Here is a 23,232-nt window from a genome sequence, read left to right as displayed (position 1 = left end):
TGTAATAGTGCCAATGCAATCAGAGTCTAATTTTGGATTTAACTCACTCCAGCCAGGAAAGACTTGGGTGCTGAAGAGGTAACATGCGTGGCTGTTTGGATGAGGGAAAACAAAACAAAAAAAACAAACCCCAAGGAGAGTGTAGGAGGGTACAGAAGGAAAAACAAGTGCTGTCACTCACTACTGACTCACACCAACAAAGGAATATGGGCTTTGTTACGCATTCATACCTGAATGGTTTATTATCAGGGTCAGTGTCTTTGAATCCCATTTCTTCTAGCTTACAGCGCCTGTACAATTCATAGTGCCGGGTGTGCGTCTGCTCTCTCAAGTCCTCCATGTTCACTCGGATCAACATCTCACGCAGCTTCACAAAGTCACAATGGTTTTCATTTTCAACTGCAAAAGAAATGAAAAGAAAAATAGCCCATCAAGAAAGAAAAAAAAGTTACATCCAGCGGGTTTTCACCATTCCTCTTTCTTCATGGTTAGTATTTACCGTGCACAGGTGCATGTCTATGCAGCTTGTGTATGTGTCTGGAGTTCCACAGGTCAGGGAGTGTTAGAAATTAGGGGCCCATGTCACAGCAGTGTAAACTGGGTTCACTGTAAATGGGAATAAAGCACTAGGTTTCCTGGGAACAAGGGGAAACTGACATGGCATATGACTTGTATGAGATTTCCAAATGTTACTAGCTTATTTCCTAACCCTAATTCACTCAGAGACGTCGCTCTGATTTGTGTTGTATGATAGAGCGCCTGGCGAGTTTCAAGTTGCTCAGTGAGCAGCTTGTATTATCAACAGGAACAGGAGAAAACTGCAGAAAAATATTCTAACAGCTGAAGAATTATTTTGCAAACACTCTAGCAGTTTGTTGTACTGAGTCTCTCACATGCTGCTTTCCAGTCAGATACCTCTACGTCCCCTGCCTGAGTGCGTACCAAGAGCAGGGCATCAGTACTATCTGTGCTGGCAGGATTAGACAATACAGTGGTAAAAATAACTAGGCCCTCTCCATTTCACCCTATCCACCATCGCTACTACTTGGGGAGCTGCAGTGGGGGTGAATTGCAGGGCCTAGGCTTTACCAGTGTCTATACATTCTGGGTTGGTTTTTCAAACATGAAGGGTATATCTATACTGCAGACTAACGCAGGGGTCTGGCTCAGGTTTGAGTCCAAGCCCCCCTTCTGTCCACACACAATTCAGTCTACCTCAGATCAGCAAGAACTCAGGACCCGGGTCCTTAAACCCAGCAAGGGAGGTGGGTCAGAGCCCAATTCCTGCTGATACTTGGGTCCAAGCCCTGTTATTTTGCAGCGTGGATGCAGCTTAAGCTGCAGATCTGAGTCAGAAGGTCTGAGTAGTGCAGCATGGACACACTAGCACAGCCGTGAGACCTGGGGCCAGCAGTTGTAAGCCCAGGTTTACAATGCAGTGTGGACACAAGTATGGGCATGGAGGCAACAAATCCACAAGCCCAGCTCCCACACACCCAGGCTTAGCATGCAATGTACACGTGCCCTCAGAGACAAGTTCTAGTCTCAGGTAGATGCAGGGCTTCCAGTGACTTCCAGAGGAACCAGCACATCCAAGGGGAGAATTTGGCCTTTATTAGCATTTTGTTTGTTTGTCAGGGTGAGATTTTCACAAGCACTCAGCATTTGCTCAACTCCGATCCCATTTCAATCAATGAGAAAACTCCCATTGACTTTCATCAGAGAAGAGTACGGCAGGTGCTGCATATTCCTTGAAAATAAAGCAAACCATTCAACTGTCTGACCATTCCCTGTTATTCAGAATTAGTTTGCTGGCCCAGAAACATCAGGAACACAAGAAAAAGAAAAAAAAGTTACAAATGAAATATTTGCCAACGTCTCTGAATTCTAACCTGCTCTTCCCCAGATCAGACAGTCAGGTTGTGGATTCATGCCTTTCTCAAGTGACCAAGAGACCAATCTCAAGGTTAAGAAGTGCTTGCGAAGCCCTGTTTTGTTTTGCTTTTTAAACGGCCTTTTTGCCCGACCACTGCAAAATTCTTCCCACCCAAGGCCAGAAATTGGCAGACAGCCTCAACAGATCAGCAATTTTTTTATTTATTTATTTTTTTAAACTGGATGGCATAAAACAAGGAGTTTGTTTGTTTGTCTTTGGACATACCCTGCACAACCCCCCATGGATACTGCCTGGCCTTGCTCATCTTATTGCCAATCTTCACTTCTTCAGTACTGCCAACAACAGCAAATGGAAGATGGACCTACAAAAGCAAAGAGACAAAGACATTAGGGATTTCCTGTGTTGTTTTGCCAGGGAGTGTTTTCGAAGAAAGCTCTATTTACTATAGCAGCTGTGATTTTTTTTATTTAAAGTTACTAAAATGCCTTTGCAATCCAGCTGGTGTCTTTGGATGATCAATGGAGGCTCTAGATCAGAGGCATGCTCGGACTTCAGATAGGAAAAATCTAAAGCAGATGAGCCACCTCCCACAAAAAAGTCCTAGTCAGCTACAGCACTTGCATTTCATTACAACATGGACTTTAAATATAAAGGTCAGCGCACTTTACTGCGGCTTAATACCCAACACATTCATTTTCAGAACAAATTCAACCCCTCTGTTATTTGAGATGGGTCAGAGATGAAATCCTGTAAATGGCAGAGTAATGAGTTTTCTTTTATATCTGTGTCTAACGGATGAACATACGAATGTTAAACCCGGAACCGGTGTCCTTTGCACAAGGCAATCAAAATGGAAACGGATTTGAATGTTAAAAAAAAATCAAGTGTCACACAATAAAAACAACTCTGCTTCTCAAAAGAAGGGGCCATTTAAAAAAAAAAAAAGTTAAAAATTAAATATTTGCCAAAGCCTTTTAATCCAGCCATTTGCAGTAGCTAGAAGTAACTGTTAGATCTCCCGGGCAAAGGGCTAGGCTGTGACTGCAGACAGCCCTACGCAAGAGGTGGTGTGTAAACTGCACCACCATCAGAGGCAGCCTTCCTCACAACTCATCCCTGGCTTCCTACTGGGTGGGTGGGTATTAATTTGTAGCTGGCCAACACCAGCAGCACACTTGGGACCCACTATGGCCAATTGTGCTAGCCAGTAAGGAGAGAGCCTGAGTATGAGTGGGGAGAAGAGATGGAGTGAGGCTCCACCCATTTCCCACCGCCCAGCTGCTCTGGGAGAACAGAGGAGAGAGACCAGGACAAAGGCGGCTGATCAAAGCCCTGAAAGGGGATTTGAGACAGTCCCGGCAGTTGGAAGAGATGCTCAGAACCCCTGCCAAGAGGAAGCTGGGCTTGCACGCCAGTCTCTGGAGAGCTTGGCCAGGTGGTATTTTCATAGCCTGTCCTTTGAAAGGGCTGGTATGGACCAAGGGGTGAGTCCAGAGACCAGCGCCCAGCCTGGGCAGCCAAGCAAAGAATGGGGCAGATGGATGGGAGGAGAAATCCTCCCCGCCTGGCCATGGAGCAGCTGCAGCTCCCTTGCTAAAACTAACTCCCACTGGCCGTTCCGCTCAGCCCCAAAGGGGTGCAAGTCAGAGAAGCAGGATGTGCTTCTCCTCCCCTAGCCCACCCCACGCGCCTGCCTCTCCCTCCCTCCCTCGCTGCCACGCAGGTTGATTGCAGGGCTGAGCTCTGCACTGTGCCAGGCACGCACCCATGGGGATTTTGCCCCCCTTCCCTCTCGGAGTTCTGTTACCCCAGGGACATAGGGGCTGGATTTCACTCTGCTCACCCACCCCTGCTTTCCTGGAGCATCCAAACTCTCAGGCTAAATCCACACTGCAGCCACGAGGGTGCTTCCCAGCATGGACGGACAGACATACGCTAGCTCTGCAACGGCGCAGGCAGCTGAGCGAGCCATCCGAGTACATACCCAGGGGCGCGGGCTTGTACGTCCTTGGCCAGCTAGCCCGAGTCACTGCCTGTGCTCCCCCTGAGCTAGTGCATGTTGCTCTACCCTGTGCTGGGATGCTTGCTGCCAGCTGCAGAGCAGACACAGCCTCGGTCACTTTGCTGTGCAACCGCATGACCAGAGCTCCAGGATGGACCCTCAGAGGACAACTTTCAGTTTAGTGCTGGCACCACAGACAGCAGGGACAGCCTTCTGATTAAGGCAATGCCTGGGTTCTGCTCGTGCCTCTGGGAAGGCAGCTAGACACAACATGGTCCTTCACGTTTGTGAGGTGCTGTTAAGACAGCAGCGGGCACCAGAGAGATTCCCGAGAAACAAACTTCAATATACATTTTTTTAAAATACAACTATATAGAAATAGTTTTCTTGCACTAAGTGTGGCGAGAAACATACTCTCCTCTCAACCAAGCACAGCTAATGTGATTCTAGGTGGCCCAAATCGTAACCATGAGCTAAGCTGTTAGAATGGCAAAAATGGCCGATCCCCTCAAGTCAATGGTTCTAATGGCCAAAAACCAGAACAAATAAAATCTGTGTTCCAAGCAGCCAGTCAGCCCGGGACTTCACCCGGGGAAGAGCCGTGGGGGAGTGTCGAACCTTTGTTCTCACCAAAGAGAACAAACAACAACTGGGTTCAAAAAAGAACTAGATAAATTCATGGGGGGAGGTCCATCAATGGCTATTAGCCAAGATAGGCAGGGATGCAACCCCCGGCTCCAGGTGTCCCTACCCTCGGACAGCCAGAAGCTCTGGACTGGACAGATGGATGTCCAGCTGTACTATGTGCATGTACAGCTCCTAGTACGATGGGGCCCTGATCTTGGTTGGGGACCTCTATGTGCTACTGTAATACAGTTAGAGGCAAAGGGCTTGGATTCCTCCTCTTCTTTTTCAAACAAGCCTCCCAGGGTGCAATTCATCTCTCTCTGCATAACCCTTGCGTAAAGACCTGCCTACGCTAGCTTTATTTCCCTAAAATCTCTCTTATTGCTACCACTGGTGCAGCTCGTGCTAGCAGAGGTCAGTTGTCAGCAGTCCCCACCACTTTAACCACCGCACTACCCAGAACTGCTCCACACGGGACCAGAGCACCAGCTGCCTGATTCTAGTCCTCCCCTAGAAACTGAATCAAAGGAAGGTGAAGTGGATCACCCAGCAACAAGCAATGAGTGGGAATAGGAGGCCTTGCTCCGAGTCCTCTGCCCTGATCACTCTGCCCTCTGGGGATATGAATATTTAGTAAGGGGGAAAGCACATGGGAAAGGACACGATCAGCAGAGAAGAAATATTTTCAAGATTTTTAAAATATATATCAGCACCCAAGCCCACCCCGTTTTATTAAGTCTTGCTGACCAGAGCAGAGCAGAGAGGGGCTTTCATCAAACTCTATTTATTGTCTTATATTTGAGTTTCAGTTGGAAAAGCAAAAGGATGCAGCATCCCCCTGCCCTGGGGGTGGGGATGGATGGGTTCAGAAAAACAATACTTACACTCATTGTAGCATTTATCTCAGCCACTGTCTCTTCATCTGTGGGGAACTGATAGATCTGGACACCATTGCTGACCAGCTCACTCATGATTTTACTCTTGAATTTATGCAACTCGTTTTTTGCAATCGTATCAGCTTTGGCTATTATAGGGATAATGTTAACCTGCAAGGCAAAGAGAGTGCTGTCATTTTACTTTGCCAATGGCCTCATAAAAGACACCTCCCTCAATATATTCATCCAGAAGAGGACAAAGTACATGGCACATAAAAACGAACAGTGATGCAATACAAACTTTCTACTAGAACAGGAATTGCCAGTCCATCCAATTCATTTGATATTTTTGGGTGTGTGTTGAAGCAAGCAACACTGGCTGCGACAGGATTGCGCCAGTCGCTTTTCATGTGTAGAGAAGAGCTCCATTAAAAGTCAAATGCAATTTTGCAACACATTATTTCCTCTTCTGTAGCAGTAGTTTACTTTTTTAAATAGGGCGGAGAGGAAATGCTGTCAGACAGACTATCCAAACAGTTCCAAAGGAAATTACCATCTAGGCACTCATCCTCTTCAGACCTGTAGCAGGCTTAACTACTCTAGAACTCGCCTTCAGAAAACAGCCTAGAGATTTATCCTTGAGCACCTCTACAGCCTAGTATTAAAAGGAAATGTTCATATCAGATGAACAAAGCGTAGCGATTGGACAGAGATGAATTGTCCCTTTATTGCATTGGCCTGAAATAAGCAACCTGGTCTTTCTCCTCCATTAAAGAAGCTTCCATCCCCTATATACTGCCTAGGAGAGTGGGACCAAATTTGGCAAACTTCAAGTACATACAGGAAGAAACTGGATGCAGAGCCAGATCCTCAGATGGAGCTACACTAATTTACATTGGCCGAGGACCACGGGGCGATAGGGATCAGGGAGCTTTATCAGGCCACAGCTCTGCTGTGACAAATGAAGATCATCTGTGTATCCTTTCTTGGTCACTCTCTCACCCTAGATTGCTGGCTGTTGTAACTTGCTTACGGTCCCGCAAGGGTCTGGCCGATCCAGCTCACCACAGCCATAGGTTAATGTAGCTCTTGCTAGACAGCGCCTTTTAAACCAACTCTGAAAAGACCATATTGCGAGGTGTGATCTAGGGTTGATTAGTAGCCTTCCTTCATTTGTTCTGTCCTATGGCAATATAAAATGCTGCTACAGTAAGGAAGACGTTAATATTGACCTATATGGAGACATTTTAACTACAGCACTTGAAAATCCTCTTAAATTATATAAACTAATTCCTTTCTGAGGATGGCCCTGTAACAGCAACTAATCCCTGTCCAAGGAAAAATTAAGACTAGTGCCAATTACAGGCAGATTCTCCGCAAATCTCTGCAACTACAGAACAAGACGACTCCAAGCTTTACCCATATCATCATCAGGCAACCTGTTACAAATTCTTCATGGCTCTCGGGCACCAGAGTCACTCAAAAGACGTGGAACATTCTACGCATATGAAATGAAGAGCTCCAGCTGCCCGCTTTACTGTCCTGCACGTATTTCAAACCAGAATGCAAGCAGCTGACCATGTCACGGTACTGGTGAGCAGACGGCAGCTAAGCATTTAGGAATACCAGCTTCCTTTCAAGGGGCTTGGGTTTTCAACTAACTTTTCAATGCTAAAAGATGCTCTTGAACATTTTAACATGAGCTTCCCTTTACCCATCTGAGGGCTAAATCAGCGCCTCCACCGCTAGATCCACTGGCTGTATCATCAGTAAGGATCGTTTTGCCTGCAGTGCAGAATTGCTGATCAAATAGTGTTTGGCTGTGACGGGGGCATTTGCAGCAAAGCACAGGGGTGTTTTGACCCCCAAATGCCAAAAATGTGGCTCTATTGGTATGAAACGAGGGCCATTCTTGAGAGCAGACACTACCGTTTCATTTGCAGCAGCCTGTTTCAGGATTGCTACACATTTGGGGCTGGTGTGGAGTAAAGTGGGTGATGTTATTATTCTAACTGGACATGGTGGACCAGTTTGGATAAAAAAGAACCCAGATTTTTGCCCAAATCCCAGTTAATGGTGAGAGCCTTTGGAAATTCATTAGTGCTAACCTGCTCTTGCTGTCGAGAAATCTGATAAGCTCTTTTAAGCCTTCTCTGCACTCCTATCCATTCACAGCTGCTAGAGAGAATGGGTATTTTTTTTCCACCTTTTGCTAGATCCTTGGCACGGTCATCAAATTAAGTGGCAGCAGGAGAGAAACACAGGGGCATGACATGGGTAGTGCATACCTTACTGTCGAGCTTCTTCATGGTGACCAAGTCTAGAGACTTCAGTGAGTGTCCCGTAGGTGCGATGAAATATAGGCAGGCGTGAATCCTTGTGTCATGGTAATTAAACAGGGAACGCTTGATCTTCAGTTCCTCCTGCAGATAGGCTTCAAACTGAGTGTCGATATATTCGACTATGGGCTTATAGCTGAAAATTTGGAAGGAACAGTTCTTTTCAGATCAGGGCATTCACTATTGGTAAGTTACAGTCTAACTGGCAGACACGCATGACGTCTCATTGCCTTTTTGGGGGGTGAGGGCATGTCTAATTTTAAGACACTGCCATCAACCACCTTCATGTTCACCATGAGATTTTCTACTTCTGGAGCCAAGCCCCGTCCTCAGCCCACACGCCTTTCGGAATGACCATGTGTTTTACCTTAAACCAGAAGAAAACGCATCATACAAGATTTCAGCTATGGTGGATGGAAGAGATCCTGGGCTTTCAAATCACAGAGGCCACAACAGCCTCGACACACACTACAGCACAAACCGTTTGCTTGTCTGCATCATCAAGAGAGACCAGATACATGCGATGCAAAAAAATACCAGCTGTTCCAAACTCCAGGCTGTTATTTTAAATGGAAGAGAGGCTTACCTGGGATAACCGCTTCTCAGGAGTTTAGATCTCAGAGCAAAGCTAATTTTTTTTTTTTTTTTTTTTTTTTTTACAGCTTTACTGGAGATGTGATCTGATTCGTTAATTGACTCTGCTTTCAGAGAAGGGTGTCATGGTCCCAGCTTTGTAGTTAGTGCTGTTCACACTGTTTGTTGCTGAGCGCTAGCCACCATCCGCCAAAAGCTGAGCTCAATGCAAGCCTGTTACCGATAGGTTTCTAAGTTGGGGACTGATCCTTTGAGGTTCTGAACACGCCTAGTTCCCAATAAAGCCAACAAAAGTTGGCAACCCACAGCATATTGTAGGATCAGGCCCTCAAACAGCAGGCATTCATTGGATTCCCCCTCTCCCCCACAACACAGTGCATGCTAAAACAGCAATTGTCCAAATTCTTATCCCCTGGTTAGAAAACTTTAAATGAAGTCAATTAAACAATCTTTCCTGCAGCTAATGTGCACTCAGGCAGTTGGACACATGGAATAAATCTTTAACTGCTGTAAATCAGCGACTTCAACAGAATGAGACCAGTTTACACCAGATGAGATTCTTGGCCTCATTTGCCAGACCTCAGCAAAAATGTCAGCCCATTTTCACACCCTCCTCCTTCCCTGGTTTGCTCCCTCCTGGGCTTTAAAAGCTATGGTCCATTAGCAGGTCCCCTGTTTGAATACATTTACATTCACAGGAAATACTGCTTCAAAATCCCAGCTTTATAGTCACATTTTAGAGCTCCTTCGAGACTGAAATTAGAGTCAGCCATTTAGAAGACACTGCCCAGATAAAACAAAGTACAAGAATCTGCTCCATTTAATGTTCTGCTGTTTAACCTGCCCGAGGGCCAGAGAGCAATGCAAGAAGTGGGTGTTAGTTCTGTTAAGTGGAGTTGCATTGAAATTCTGCTGCTTTCCTGCCATCATCTCCTCATCCCACTGCAGTCTCGGGCACAAGAAAACACACTCCAAGAAGTGACGGGAGCATAAAGCCGTGAGATGTTCCCGACACTTCACGTATCACAGCAGCCTCATGGTGATAAGAGCTGAGAGGATGAAGATGAGCCCATTAGCGTCACAGGTGGAGGAGCTGAAGACATTCCCTGTGCAGGTAGCCAGAAATGCATCTTGTATCTGAATCCAGAGCAGGGAACCACATCTGGCTCCAGACTGCAGGGCAGCTGTTTGAAGGCTGTACACAGCAGTGCATGATTGGGTGTGTGATCAACCACATTCCTTCCTGGTTTTCCTCTTGGAGTGTAGATTGGTGCAGAATACAGCCCAGATGATCCAACAACCACCTGCACAGGGCGCACGGTGATCAGCACTGTTAACCATGTGGCTTACAAAACAGCTGTCAAACACCTCACTATGAATGCTCAGAACACAGTCCTCCCTCCAGTCTCCATCCCCTGGGTAACACTGTCTGATCTGACCCAGAGGATCCAAGGAGGCCTCAGACAATAGTGTATTGTAGAAGTGGCTATGGCTGTCTGCTTGGGGCCTGTCGTGGTCTGAAATTAGAAAATATGCTGTACAAAAGGGTCACCAAAATGGTCTGGAAAGCCCTAGTCTGGTAGCCCCCTTTGCTGTAGTCAAGGGTGACGAGTCTCAGATTGTTCTGCGGCAGAGTTGGAATAATGGCTTTCCTATGCCCGTCACACTGTGGCTGCCTCTCTAAAGGAGCTCTGGAGAGTGAAGTCTGAGGGACTCCAATAACAATACTGCCTGCTCTTGCTGTCTGTTGAATGAATCAAATGCAAAGTGACCCAGTAGTAACAAGCTGCCACGTTCCCATGCTGAACACCTACTCCTTCTCTGACCTGCCTTCCTTCTAGCTTGAGAGCATATGGCATCGCTCAAAGCACAGAGCTGCCTACAGTCACACACACTTCACTTTTCATTTCTCCTTTGTGGGAAGGCACACGGTGCGTTAGTTAAAAGCTGCTGCAGAGCAGGAGGAGCGAAGCTTGGATAGTACACAACACACACACAGCATTTTGGTGCAATTGCAGCCAATGGGGATGCTTTTAAAAACAGCAATGGCTGTCCAAAGACAAAAATAACCGACCAATGCCATGAATCTCGAGAAGTTTTCCATCAAGGGATAGAAATATTAAGACAAGCCCAACAATCTTAAAATACTGACTGGGATTAGGAGATCCCAGGGGAAGGCAGACGTGTTGTTTAAGTGTAAGAATGTCTATTCAGACAGCGCAGTTGAGCATCCTAGAAATACTAAACAATAGTCTACGTAATACGTTGAAACGTACATGCAGAATGTTTACTTCTAGTCTGAAATGGGAAAATCTGCATCCAGACTAAAACCCATCCACCTCCCAACATCACCTTAAGAACAATGTGATCCGTGAGTTCTCTCTTGCTGAGGTCTGGAGGAATGAACACAGAGTCAAGAATGCCTAAATTCTAGTCCCAACTTTATCACGGATTTGAATGACCTTTCTACAAGTCACTTCACTCACCATATCAGGTTCCCATTCATCAAAGAGTGATAGTATCTACCTGCTTTACATGGCTGTGGCGTTAATTCCCTAGTTGATGATGAAACAGTGCTTTCAGCATGCAAAGCATTATCTAATTAAGTAATATTATTTAATACAAATTAAAATCCTACACAATTTAATAAGCTCATCTGTCAAACCAACAGTTTTCAGAAGCAACTTGACTTTTGCTTGGCACAATAAATCTCCACAATCCACTGCATTATTATTTTGCATTATTATTTCTATTATAGCAGTGCCTAGAGGCCCCCAATCAAAATCAGGGCTTCATTACACTCAGCACTACACATGCACGTAAGAACATACAGTCTCCTCCTTGAAGAGCTTACATTCTAAATAGACAAGACTGAAAGGATGGGAGGAGATAGAAGCTTAGGGTAGGTCTACACAGCAACTAGACACCCAGGGCTGGCCTGTGCCAGCTGACTCGGGCTCACGGGGCTGTTTCATTGCTCCCACATTGCAGGGTCCCAGAGCCCAGGCTCCAGCCTGAGCACGAAAGTCTACAAAGCAATTAAACGGCCCCACAGCCTGAGTCGGCTGGTAGGGGCTAGCTGTGGATTTTTCTTTGCTGTATAGCCATACCCATACCCATAGAGAGCTGAAGGGACCCACGCATGGTCACACAGCAGGTCAGGGAATAGAACCCAGGTCTCCCGAGTCCCAGTCCAGTGTTCTATCTGCTGGATTATGCAGTTTCCTTAATCAGAGTGCCATTAAACTCAACTACAACGACAGCAGCAGGTTTGACGCTGCAGTCCTCGAGGACATTGGATACTAAATATTCCTGTAGTACGTTCAAGCCCTTCCAGCCTGAGGAGGAATCAATGCAAGACCCCCTTCCTATGCAAAAGCAACTTTACCTGTCATCTTTATTAATCTGATCTCCAAATCCAACTGTGTCAACAATGGTCAGCTTCAGACGGACGTTGCTCTCCTGGAGTTCATAGCTTCTTGCTTTCAACTTCACACCGGGCTCGTTGTGGGTGGCTGGGTCACTTTCAAACTTTGTGTTAAACAGAGTGTCCATTAAAGTTGACTTGCCAATGCCGGTTTCACCTGAGCAGGCAGAAAATGCGTTAGAGCTAGAGATCACTTCGTCCCCCTACCATTCTGTCCAAAGCTCTCTTTAGAGCAGAGAGAGATTGATACTTCTGTAGCACCAAAACCACAGTGGATGGTTCTCAGACAGTGAGATAAGCTCTTCAGGCCTAGACGCCTTATAAGATGGCTGCCATCTTGGTCAGCCACTGGGGACTTTCAGAGTTCTGCAACAGCTTGAGCTGGGGTTGTAACAGACTCATTTCCCCTGCAGATCAGGCAGTGAGGGGGATCTGTAAGACATGCTCATCATTGGACTACATACATCTTCTGATCAAAGGAAGCTCGGCCCAAGTGAGCGCCCCAATCCACTATGTGATGGCTGCCAGTTTGGCAGACACCAGGTACCTCTAGAGCTATATGCATGAATTTCTACTGCTGCAGCCAGGCTCTGTGGTTGAGAGCTTTAACCGACTCCCATTCTGTATGGATCGGGTCCAGAGGGGAGCACCACACACACACCCTACCTACCAACCACTGGGTTACATTTACAGTTATAGACGACGTAGAGACAACAGATGGGATACCACAAATACATAGGTAACCGGCCAGCAGCATGGAGCACAATGATGTTTCATCATTTTTAGGAGGGGCAAAGGGTTAATAAATATACTTTCCTGACAACAATTTTGTTAACACCCCTCTTGGGGAGGAGGTGAATTAGGCTTTATAGGCCTCCTGGACTAGGTGATCTTAGAGAAGAGATTGGAAGTGTGATGGGCTGGGTAGGAAGCTGAAATGTGCAGCATTGGTCAATGGACCAGGTGAGTTTTCTAGGCGGGGGAAAGCAAGAGTTGCCTTCCGCTGAAGCAGCAGGAATCAGCCATTGCTGGAAGCAGGTTATTAGACTTGCTAGACCCAAGTTATAAATATGGCAAATCCTACATTCTTAAGTACGCTTTTCCTTTGTGTTTTCTTCTGCCATTGCTGATTATTTTTACACTAGACTGATTGGTTATGTAATATCTTCTCTACAAACTCATGAAGAAGTTAATTCTTTCCCCAAACACTCCTCACACACTGTTTATAGGACATGTGCGTCCCAAATTCTCCTAACTTGTACATAACCCTGGTACAGTATTCAGAAGAATATGATAGCATTCAGAATGCTGTCTCGACAAATAACCATGCTCAAATTCCCTCTTAATATTATGAGCTAGACACTAATCTTAATAGCATTTTTCTTACAAAGAAATAAAGCAAAGGGACCCTCCAAACTCAGATTTATAGACTTTTTTTTTTTAAATTCCAATGGAAGCTGTTGCATTAGTCAAACATACAATAAATTCAATTCTCCTGCAGTATTTTTCAAACTAAAATCACTGCAGAATCAAAAACCCAATAATGAAAAAAAATAAAAATTAGATGACTTGATTTTCACAGTCTCAGCTGAGAGAAAGGCAAAAAAGAAAAGAATCCAAAGGTGTGGCATAAATATTGACTTTTAAAATTCTTTCAATTTTATTAATTTGAGATGTAATTAGTAACACAGGTAAATGAATGTTTAAAACAGGATTATTAAGTCGAAGGATCTGTTCAAATGTACAAGCTCCAAGACTTTAATCATCATTCCACACAAGATAGTAAATGGAGGGAGGTGTATAGCGCTGGTCTAGGTCCTGTTGTGGCAATCAAATCAAAGCAGGCAAACCCCTGCATCCACGTAGATCCTCACAGAAATCAGTAATTATATTGTTTGAAGTCAATGGGACTCTGTGTACGTTCAGGGTCTGGATTTAGATCTAACTGCAGGATTGAGGCCTTAATGAGGAAGCCAGGATATAGATACATAGAAATGCAAGTTATTTCTTAAAGGTAACTTAAAAGGCAAAGGATTATAAATATTAAAAATCAGGTTTGTGCAGTTTTAGCTAATTTATGGTTAGGCCTGGCAGAATTCAATTTTTTGTATATAATAATTTTGATGGATAATATAGATGTTTATTTAAGCATCGTTTTCATTTTTCATCTATTTTAATTTTTACAGTTCTGCAAAGTTATGGGAGGGGGGCGGACAACAATTATTTAACGACAGCAAACGTTAAGATTCCAAAAATTATAGTTTTGCAACTGTTAAACACACAAATTGCCTGCACTGCATGTCAACATATACAAAGTAAAGAGCCTTAAATCAAATTAAGTTCTGAAGCAGCATTTATCTTACTTTGCCCATCTGTAAATATCAATGGTTATCGATGGAAATATTTTTTCGCCAGTTTGTGTGTGTACAGTGAAATTGACATTCACCAGTAAAAATCTAATTCTTCCAAGCCTGATGTATACAGAAGGACAGGAAGGTTGGGGGTTTGTTTGTTTGTTTTTTGTTCTTGAAACTGCTTTTCTATTTGCTTTTTAAACTTAAAGGGGACAAGAATAGCAAAACTTGATCTTCTCTAGTTTTGCTGGAGGCTTCCAAGTCTGCTCATTGTGAGCACTAACACACTGGTAAAGAATCAGCATTCCCTTCCATTAAAGAATTCCTTAAACAAAATGTTAGTCATGGAAGTTAACAGTAAGTAGGTATTGACAAAACTAAACTAAAAACAAACCACAGAAACCAAGAATTTAAAAGAGTGACTACCAATCTCTTTTCTCAAATGCTCAACTTTCACTCTTGTGACCTCATCATTGCACTGGTTATCACAGAGCATTCCAGGGCAGACTAGACCTGAATTTCTAATGTAAAAACACAAGCAGGAAAGGGAGAAAAATTGTTAACAAAACCATTCATTTAAAATATATTAAACAAGCAAAAAGGGAATGTATGGGCCCAATTTGTTTTCAAGTCACCACTAAGATACCATTCCTCAGTACTGCCTTCCATCAAGGTGTCTTCCTGAAAATAAAGGTGGTAATGTGAGACCTCTTTGTAAGAGGCCAGCAGCAAAGAGTAACCCGTCTCTGATGGCTGTTTCCATTTAATAACCAAAGATGATCAGCCTATTTTTAAGTTAAGGACGGTTTATTTGCTAGGGTCCACTCCTTTCACATTTAGTAATACAATGTCCCCTTTAAATAAAAGAAGATCACTGTCTCTATTTGGTATGGACTATGGAAAGAAAGATTGGGTTCCATGAGAACAGCGTGTGTTGAACCGACACACTGTGTCACAGGGGGTACGTCCAGACTACAATCACTGACTGTGACGGCAGCTACAGCCAACATACCTGAACCAGATTTCATCTGGCTAGGTTGGGTACTGGAGCAGTGACGCCACAACAGTGTGGGCTAACCCCACCTGTAATTACCCAGTGACCCAGATGGGTTTGTACATCCTGCACTGAGCCATGCCATAGCTTCACAGCTCTGGGAGCCGAGCAAGCTAGATTAAAGCTAGCTTGGGTTTGCTGGCTCCGGTGGCAATCACCCCCAGCTATTGCAGACTAGACATGCCCATTCAGTGCTAGCACTGGACAGCCCGCATTCCAGCAACCTGTCCAACACTAATACTCGAGAGCCCACTCTCAAATCAGCTGATCCTTCCCTTCTCACTATGCTCTAAGGAAGTGTCCCAAATTGCAGAGCTGCTCCAGGTCAGAATCACACCACCCCACTGAACCCAGACTTGTACACCTTTGGTTTCATTCTATCCCTCAGAGGGCTGTTTTGGGCATGCTCAGCTTTCTAGCGGAACCATTTTCTCCTAGCCATAATCCTTCCACCAAGGGAGCTTAAGATATCTATACCTATTCATTATTGTTTTCTCATTGGAATACCACCACAACTCCTGCTTTTCTTGCATTGACTCACAGGCCATATGAATAAGTCTTGATGCTTGCAAAGATATACAGGCAGGGAACGAAACATTGGTTTTGGGCCTAAAACTAATAATATTTAAAACATGGACCAGTGTCCAAAAGCCCACTCCTAGCCTGTGGGATCAATGATCATTTTAAGGGGCCAGTAACCATCGAGGCAAGAAATGCTGGGATTTACAGATTTTCAAGGCGCTCCTATCCTGGAAAGTTGCACGATACACAGGGAGCCGTAAAATCATGTCATTCTCATAGCCATCTGGCTTTCCCTTTTGCTTCACTCCCGGCCTGGTTTTAGCTGCCAGTCTCTCAAACTGTTACGGCTGGAAAGCAATACTTTCTCCAAACCAAGAGCAGCTTGAATCCCAGTTCACAAACCTCAAAGCAATAAGGCTTTTAAAAATATGTATCTATATCAGCCACAGACCAGCTCAATGTGGTCCCCATGAGGAATGCACTGTGCATGGAATTACTATTATTAAACAGTTTTCTACTGTAAATCACTAGACAGTGTTTGATGGTGAGCTGCTAAAGCAAACATAGCCATCATTGCATACTGTTCTCTGTGGCTCACGACATGCTACATTTAGAAGCGTTACGTCACCATGCAGGAGCCAATTGTGTGCTTTCCCTCAAAGAGATGCCAGGTTTTTTTCCCCCTTCCTTTGGACAATAGCAGCAATGTGTGTGTGAAATTTCTATTTGGAGCTTAACAAAACTTGACCGGCACACTTTGAAAAAGAAAAAACGTGGAGCAAATTGCCATGTTAATGAAGACAAATTGAGTCATGCTAGGCTAGGAATGTTTACCGCAGGAAGAAAAAAGCAACCAATTTATGCCATTTTGATCATCCAACTGCTTGCTAATCGGGAAGCTCCCTGCTGAATTCTAAACAGCTTCATGCTGCTAAGAGATGGTCAGTCGCTCTGGTCATATTTCTCCATGCTCATTCTCCTGTCTAGCTCCTAAACACCTAATGCTGCAAGTGCAGTCTAGTCTGGTTAGCCAGATGTGGATTCAGATAGCTGAAACTGCACAGTGGACAATATTCTAAACATGACATGAAAATCCAGTCAAAGCATTTAAAAAAAACCAAAAAACAAAAACCTAAAGTCCTTAATCAGAAAAGAGAAAACATTTTGCTTCAACATATGAGCAATGGAAATAGATAGTTTATGGAACGTTCTGCCAAGCTAAGCATTGTTTGCACACAGAAGTGCATTCAATGTTTGAGCAATTTTAGATGATATCTTGAAGACAACCAAGATGTTAAAACTGTTTTGACACATGGTTCCCTGAGTCTGACCCATGTACTTTTATATTTTTTTTTTTTTATTTAGTGTAGCTTGAAAGTACTAATCACTGGAGGACGGGTGGGGGAAGAGGAGAGGTTGTTTTCCAACCCACAGATGTGTGCGTCTCCCCTAGACAATAGGATTTGGGATTTCAGCTCTGAATAATCGGGAGAAACAAAGTAACTAAGGTTTCAGAGTAGCAGCCATGTTAGTCTGTATTCTCAAAAAGAAAAAGGAGTACTTGTGGCACCTTTGAGACTAACAAATTTATTTGAGCATAAGCTTTCGTGAGCTACAGCTCACTTCATCGGAGGCATCCGATGAAGTGAGCTGTAGATCACGAAAGCTTATGCTCAAATAAATTTGTTAGTCTCAAAGGTGCCAAAAGTAACTAAGGCAAGTGAACAGATGCCGTACCTGCAGTACCCAGATTAAATACAATATAAATAAGGTGGTAGGCCTGATTCTCATTCACCCCCACCTTAAGGCCCCCTGGCATTGCCAGAGCGAGGGAAGCAGTGGGGGGCAAAAGACCTATCTGGCTTCAAGTTTAAGCTCAATAAGTTTATGGAGGAGATGGTATGACGGGATAACATGTTTTGGGCAATTAATTGATCTCGACTATTAGTGGTAAATAGGCCCAATGGCCTGTGATGGGATGTTAGATGGGGTGGGATCTGAGTTACTACAGAGAATTCTTTCCTGGGTGTCTGGCTGGTGAGTCTTGCCCACTTGCTCAGGGTTCAGCTGACTGCCATATTTGGGGTCGGGAAGGAATTTTCCTCCAGGGCAGATTGGCAGAAGCCCTGGGGGTTTTTCACCTTCTCCTGCAGCATGAGGCACAGGTCACTTGCTGGAGGATTCTCTGCACTTTGACGTCTTTAAACCATGATTTGAGGACTTCAATAGCTCAGATGTAGGTGAGAGGTTTATTGCAGGAGTGGGTGGGGGAGATTCTGTGGCCTGCACTGTGCAGGAGGTCGGACTAGATGATCAGAATGGTCCCTTCTGACCTTAAAGTCTCTGAGACTATAATAGGGCCTTATAATAACACAGAATCAGGCCCAAGCCCACCCTGCTCCAACACAGTCACATGAGAAATCTCTCGGCCTTACTCTCAAGCGTAAAGTGACTCGTATATTAAAATGTTGACAGGAGCAGGCCTGAAGTCTGTACGTTCAGCCTATGGTCAACCTCACCCCCGGGGGAGGGGAAAAGCAATTCTATTATTTAAGTAATTATTTAAAAAAATAAACTTGTTTAAAATGAAATCTGAGTTTAATACGAAATATATTAAGGCCTAAACATATTCTCCCTTCAAATACCAAAAATAAATGCTGGTTTGTGTGTTTTCATTAAATTCCAGTTATCTTAATATACCTCGACACAAATCATGAGCAAAAAGTTAATCGTCTAGTGAATAAGCAATATATAGCATTCACCATTTCCTAACGTACTAAAATGTACAAGAAAGAATCAGTAAATATTAAAGCTATATGTTGCTGAAATAGATGTATATAGTGATAGCATGCCCTCCTAGATAAGGAAAAGACCTACCAACACTAGCGTAAAGGCTCTATTTAGTTGTAAATCAACTTGTTTTAATGATTATGTCAACCAATGAGAATGCACCTTTCCTTAGAAAATAACTGAAGCACAAATGGAAAAAAGTTGATTAAAATCAAGGCTTTCCACTTAGTGGTTTAAATCAATCCTCCCTGGGTCCCTTTTATAATGCTCACCCTATTGGTTTATATCTTATCCACGTTATTGAATGGAAGGGTTTTTTTGTTTTTATTTATTCTCACATACACACACCCCTCTTTGTTTAAATAAATAAATTTTCTTGTCACATGATGTCTTGATGTGAAAAGCCATTTTCTCAGCAGTGCAGTATCACTTACCAACACAAAGAATGTTGAAGCAGAACCCTTGAGAGGTTGATTTGTTGACCAGCTGATCTGGAAGACTGTCAAAGCCCACATGACCGGAGAGGGACAGGTTTCGAAGCTCGTCATTCTGAAAATCCCAAATAGAAATATTTGTAACCAAGATGTAGAACAACAACGTATGCAGGTGAAAGTTATAGGAATACCAGCCACTCTCAAAGGAGAGGAGAATAATCTCTCACTGGGACCCATTTTAGTCAAGGTGGTTGAGGGCAGAAGTGAAGGGATAGACAGAGTGGATTCTCAACCACTTATTCTGGATAATTTTCCGCCCCAACCCTCAGATGTCTTCCTTGTGTGTGATCTATCCAATTCTCCTGGGGGGGTTAGCTATCTACAATGCCCCCAAACCACAGGAAGTAGGCAGTTCTTCTGTGCCAGTGACTGGCAGATCAGCAAGCATTAGCAAATTGCAGAAGATGAAACTGAAGTTCTGTGCTCCAGTTTCCAACATTCTTGTGGCCATAGGAGAAAAAAGTTAGGAGCCGACATACACAGTCAGACAACTAAGTACTGCAGGACTTCACTCACAGCAGTAGTGTTGTGACCACACCCGACCAAGCTGCAATTTTAGCTGTGATCAGATGAGCCCCCACTACAGTGCACTTGGCGAGACAGATTCTCTGCCTTGCTTTGTTACCATTGGGCAGCTCCGGTGGTGCAGAGGCGATGGAAGCTGGTTACCTCTCCCTTGTTGAGGATTTCCCCGTCTGGTGCAGAACTATAGGCAGCTTCTCCACCACTGCCCTTGCAACCCTACAATAGGGGGTGTGTTGGGCTGAGAAGGGGCTGGGGCTGGATCATGCTGACATCTGGCTATCCCCAGCTGGCCCCTTGGGATTTTGACTTCAATGTTGTTAGTCCTGATTTAAATAAGTGGAGAACCCAGCTCGGTATTCCGTTATATTTGTCAGGGAAAAAGGAACTTCTCAGAACTCTACTAATCAGCACAGCAACTTAGCAGAAATGGGACACTTTGTGCTTCAGAGCTGACTATTGTTTTACAACAGCAGCAGCACATTAGCGGCATTATCTGAACAATGCGAACAAAGCCAGCTAAATTCCTGGCTTTGAAAGGCTTTGAATGCCGCATTCTGACAAGGACGATGTGCATGCTGCTCTATGGGTGGTTTGGTTTACACGCAACATCGTCGTCAGGTGAGAAAGCAGGGCAATCATCCCTTGGCTTTTTAACATGATGCACAATTTCCCGTACAGAGTACATCTCATGTTCCATAGCCTTGAAGGAATAGTACAGTCATCCGAATCAGACGCATTCAAGTCCTCATTCAGGGTCACTTTAAGCACCTGGGAAGGTTTAACCAGTAGTTCCCTCCCCATCTATTTGCCTCTGCTGGCTTGGTCGGGCACCCTGAACTGAAAGACACACCAACAGATATTTCCATGGGGTTTAGTGTACCAGCAGAGACCTCGCAGGATAAAGAGTTGGAGCAAATCCAATGTTATATTTAGAGAGTTTTCCACAACAGCTGTGTAGTAACTTATGTTTTAGTCTAGAAAAAGCAGCCACACTAGTTAGCTCTTCTGCCAAATCACATCGACACAAATGCCTTGAGAACAGATTACAGAACTCCATGAAACAGGAAAAGAGGTCATTCCCTGCAGCTTGTGTTGGGTGCCCCAGACTTCAGACCTTTAAATGTTTTCCAATGCCAGGAAAATAGGAGCTACTCAATGTATGTTGTATGTTTGCAACTAAATCAATCCTGTACAGCTTGGGCCTGATCCAAAACCCACTGAATTCAGGGAGAGTCTTTCCCTTGACTCCAACTGGGTTTGGATCCAGACCTTAGAGAAATGGTGTTTAATCTAGTTCTTAGGGATCATCCTTATTTGCTGCTCTCTGTTCTGTTCTCCCATTTGCCAGTGATTTGCTGCGCAACAGGGGGCAAGTCATTGACCTTTCCTGTGCCCATTTCCCATCCAGAAACAAACAGCAGCCCTATTGCTCAGGGGCTGTGAAAAGACCAGGGCCTCGTCTACACTTCCAAGGGTTCGCTGGCACAGATATACTGGCGGAAGTATACCAGCAAACCCTGTTACCAGATACTTGAAAGGGTTTGCCAGTGAAACTTAAGCAAGTTTCCTGAAGAGAGTAAGGTCTTGTCGACACTTAACTCACACCCTGACTGACGTAGTTAAACAGACTTAATTTTCTAGTGTAAACCAGGCCCAAGATTTACCAGCAAAAGGACTTTTTTGCCAGTATTACTGTGTTTGCCAGCACAGATACATCCATTGGGGATGGAGAGAGAGAGAGAAGGTCACTCCCTTGACTGATGTAGCTATGCCAGCAAACCTGCTACACGCAGGGCAGGTCTAAGGGTGGGTTTTTCACAGGAGCTGAGCACTGACCTACTCCCACTGAAACAAGGGGGAGTTTTACCATTGACGCCAATAGGAGCAGAGTTAGGTGAAGGCTGAGTTCTTCTGAAAACCCTTCACTTAATGTTTATGGAGAGCTGCGGGGGAAAGCACTATAGATGTAAAAACTGTCATTTCCATTAGAAGCCTGGCGTCTAGGGGCTCTCTTGGCCATCCTCAAATTAGGTTGACACATGGTACACACAGGCAGTGACTGCCTTTTCTTCCTTTGCACACTGACGGGCTTTAGGCCCCCTCCCTCCGCAACCCAAATACCAGAATGCAGGTATCTGTCAATCACCCTTCACTATAGTACTTCAGCAGCAGAGAATCATTAATGCCTTTTATCCTCACCACACCCCTGTCCTCTGGACATCTCCCATTAGGGGGTGCACTCCGGGGGTAACTACTGGCAGGAATGTCCCTATCAGCAAATGAGCAGGGAAAACCAGCGTCAGGGCATGGACACAGGGCCTCCACACTCGATTCTGACCTCATGTAGATCCCCAAGAGCTAGATGCGTCTTCAAGTGCTAGATCTGGACGCTGACCCCCTGCCTTCTTCCGTGAATAGCCAAGTGCACTGACAACCTGAAGGAAGAATCCCTAAGACATTTAATTAACTGCAGGTCACAGGAATCTCCTACTGATACTTATGCAGGTATAATTCAAAGGGGGACTGGGCATTTACCGGAACACGAATGGGATGACTAACATTCTGTGGATGCTAGACATTTTTTAAGTGTCCATTGAATTAAGTATTTAATGAAGCTGTGGAAGCTGAGGCCTGACCCACCAAGAAAGGTGGGCGTTAAGTACTCCTCAAGAACAGGCCCTTAGCTCTTTCAGTGGAGTATTTTAGGAAAGTGATTGTTTGTTTGTAAATGAGTTATTCAGCAGATCCAGGAGATAAGAATTTCATAACAGAGTCACGCTGTACAACTGGTTTATTCTACTGCAAATTGTGTGTGTGTGCTGGAAATGGCAATTATCTACCAAAAAGACCACCAGAGTTGAACGCCATAGTAATCCAAACATTTGTCATAACTCATGCTACATCTTAGCCTGGAGGAAGCCCAAGGCAGAGCCAGCCTGGAACACACTAGAACCTTCAGGTCGCACTGCAGGGCTGGGCCAAGATCCCAGAGCCACCATCTCCCTGCAACAGCAAGGAGAGGACAAAGCCAATCAGCGGCCACTCTTCACAGCTGGTGCTCTCCGCAAGGCCAGCCAATTCTACTCAATAGCATGGGAGACCTACATTAAAAATCTCTGCGTTTCTGTGCATTAGATGCCAATGGGGTCACTGGTGCTGCAGTGTCTGAACCCCTCCTGGACAAACGGGACCACACCGCATGGAAACGCGACCGATTCTGCTATGCACCGGGAATCCTACAGAGGGCTGGTCTGTGCAATGAGACATTAGCTGCCATTTATATTTGGGGAAAGCCAACAGCGACAGCAATTACTCTTGCAGGGGCAGAGAAAAGAGAAAGGGAGAAGTAAATACTGGCCCGATGTCTAATGCTGAAGCCTATGCATTAAGCTTAAACAAAGAAGAAGCTGGATCTATTTTCCTTTCTACACTGGGCCAGATTGTTCCTGTGTGCTTTAAATGGGACAGGACAGAGGTGAAGGGGGAAGGCGCATGGACCTGAGAGCAGGGTGAGGGTACAGTCTGGGCCAATGCCATTCATTATAGTGTTCCCAGAGAAAGAGGTTGGGAAGGTGGGAGTGGGAGGGGAAGAGTCTTGAAATGGTTTTGTGGTCCTTTTTGGAGGCTCTTCACCCCTTCAGTTCTGGCACCGGGTAGCCACTGAGCCACATCCTCAGCTAGGTAAAATCAGCACAGGTTGCCAATGGAGCTACAACAACTTATACCAGCTGA

The 23,232-nt window shown here is 44.7% G+C and overlaps 1 protein-coding gene across 5 annotated transcripts in view; it reads right to left on the bottom strand.

The window, feature by feature from the left end:
• Window positions 1-23,232, bottom strand: part of SEPTIN11 (septin 11) — a 71,653-nt gene that overhangs the window by 15,423 nt on the left and 32,998 nt on the right. For 4 of the 5 annotated variants that reach the window (XM_038400688.2, XM_038400692.2, XM_043513669.1 and 1 more), the window contains exons 2-7: window positions 18,916-19,030; window positions 11,723-11,918; window positions 7,690-7,876; window positions 5,411-5,572; window positions 2,162-2,258; window positions 231-399 (exon numbers count right to left, since the gene is read on the bottom strand). In XM_038400688.2, the coding sequence (XP_038256616.1) occupies window positions 231-399; window positions 2,162-2,258; window positions 5,411-5,572; window positions 7,690-7,876; window positions 11,723-11,918; window positions 18,916-19,030 (926 nt within the window). Of the gene's footprint in view, window positions 1-230; window positions 400-2,161; window positions 2,259-5,410; window positions 5,573-7,689; window positions 7,877-11,722; window positions 11,919-18,915; window positions 19,031-23,232 lie in introns of those variants that run through there. The other variant, XM_043513670.1, reaches the window with a different exon arrangement.

Source organism: Dermochelys coriacea, chromosome 4, assembly GCF_009764565.3.
Source record: "Dermochelys coriacea isolate rDerCor1 chromosome 4, rDerCor1.pri.v4, whole genome shotgun sequence".
NCBI lineage: Eukaryota > Metazoa > Chordata > Testudines > Dermochelyidae > Dermochelys > Dermochelys coriacea.
This window is presented reverse-complemented; position numbering and strand designations above follow the sequence as displayed.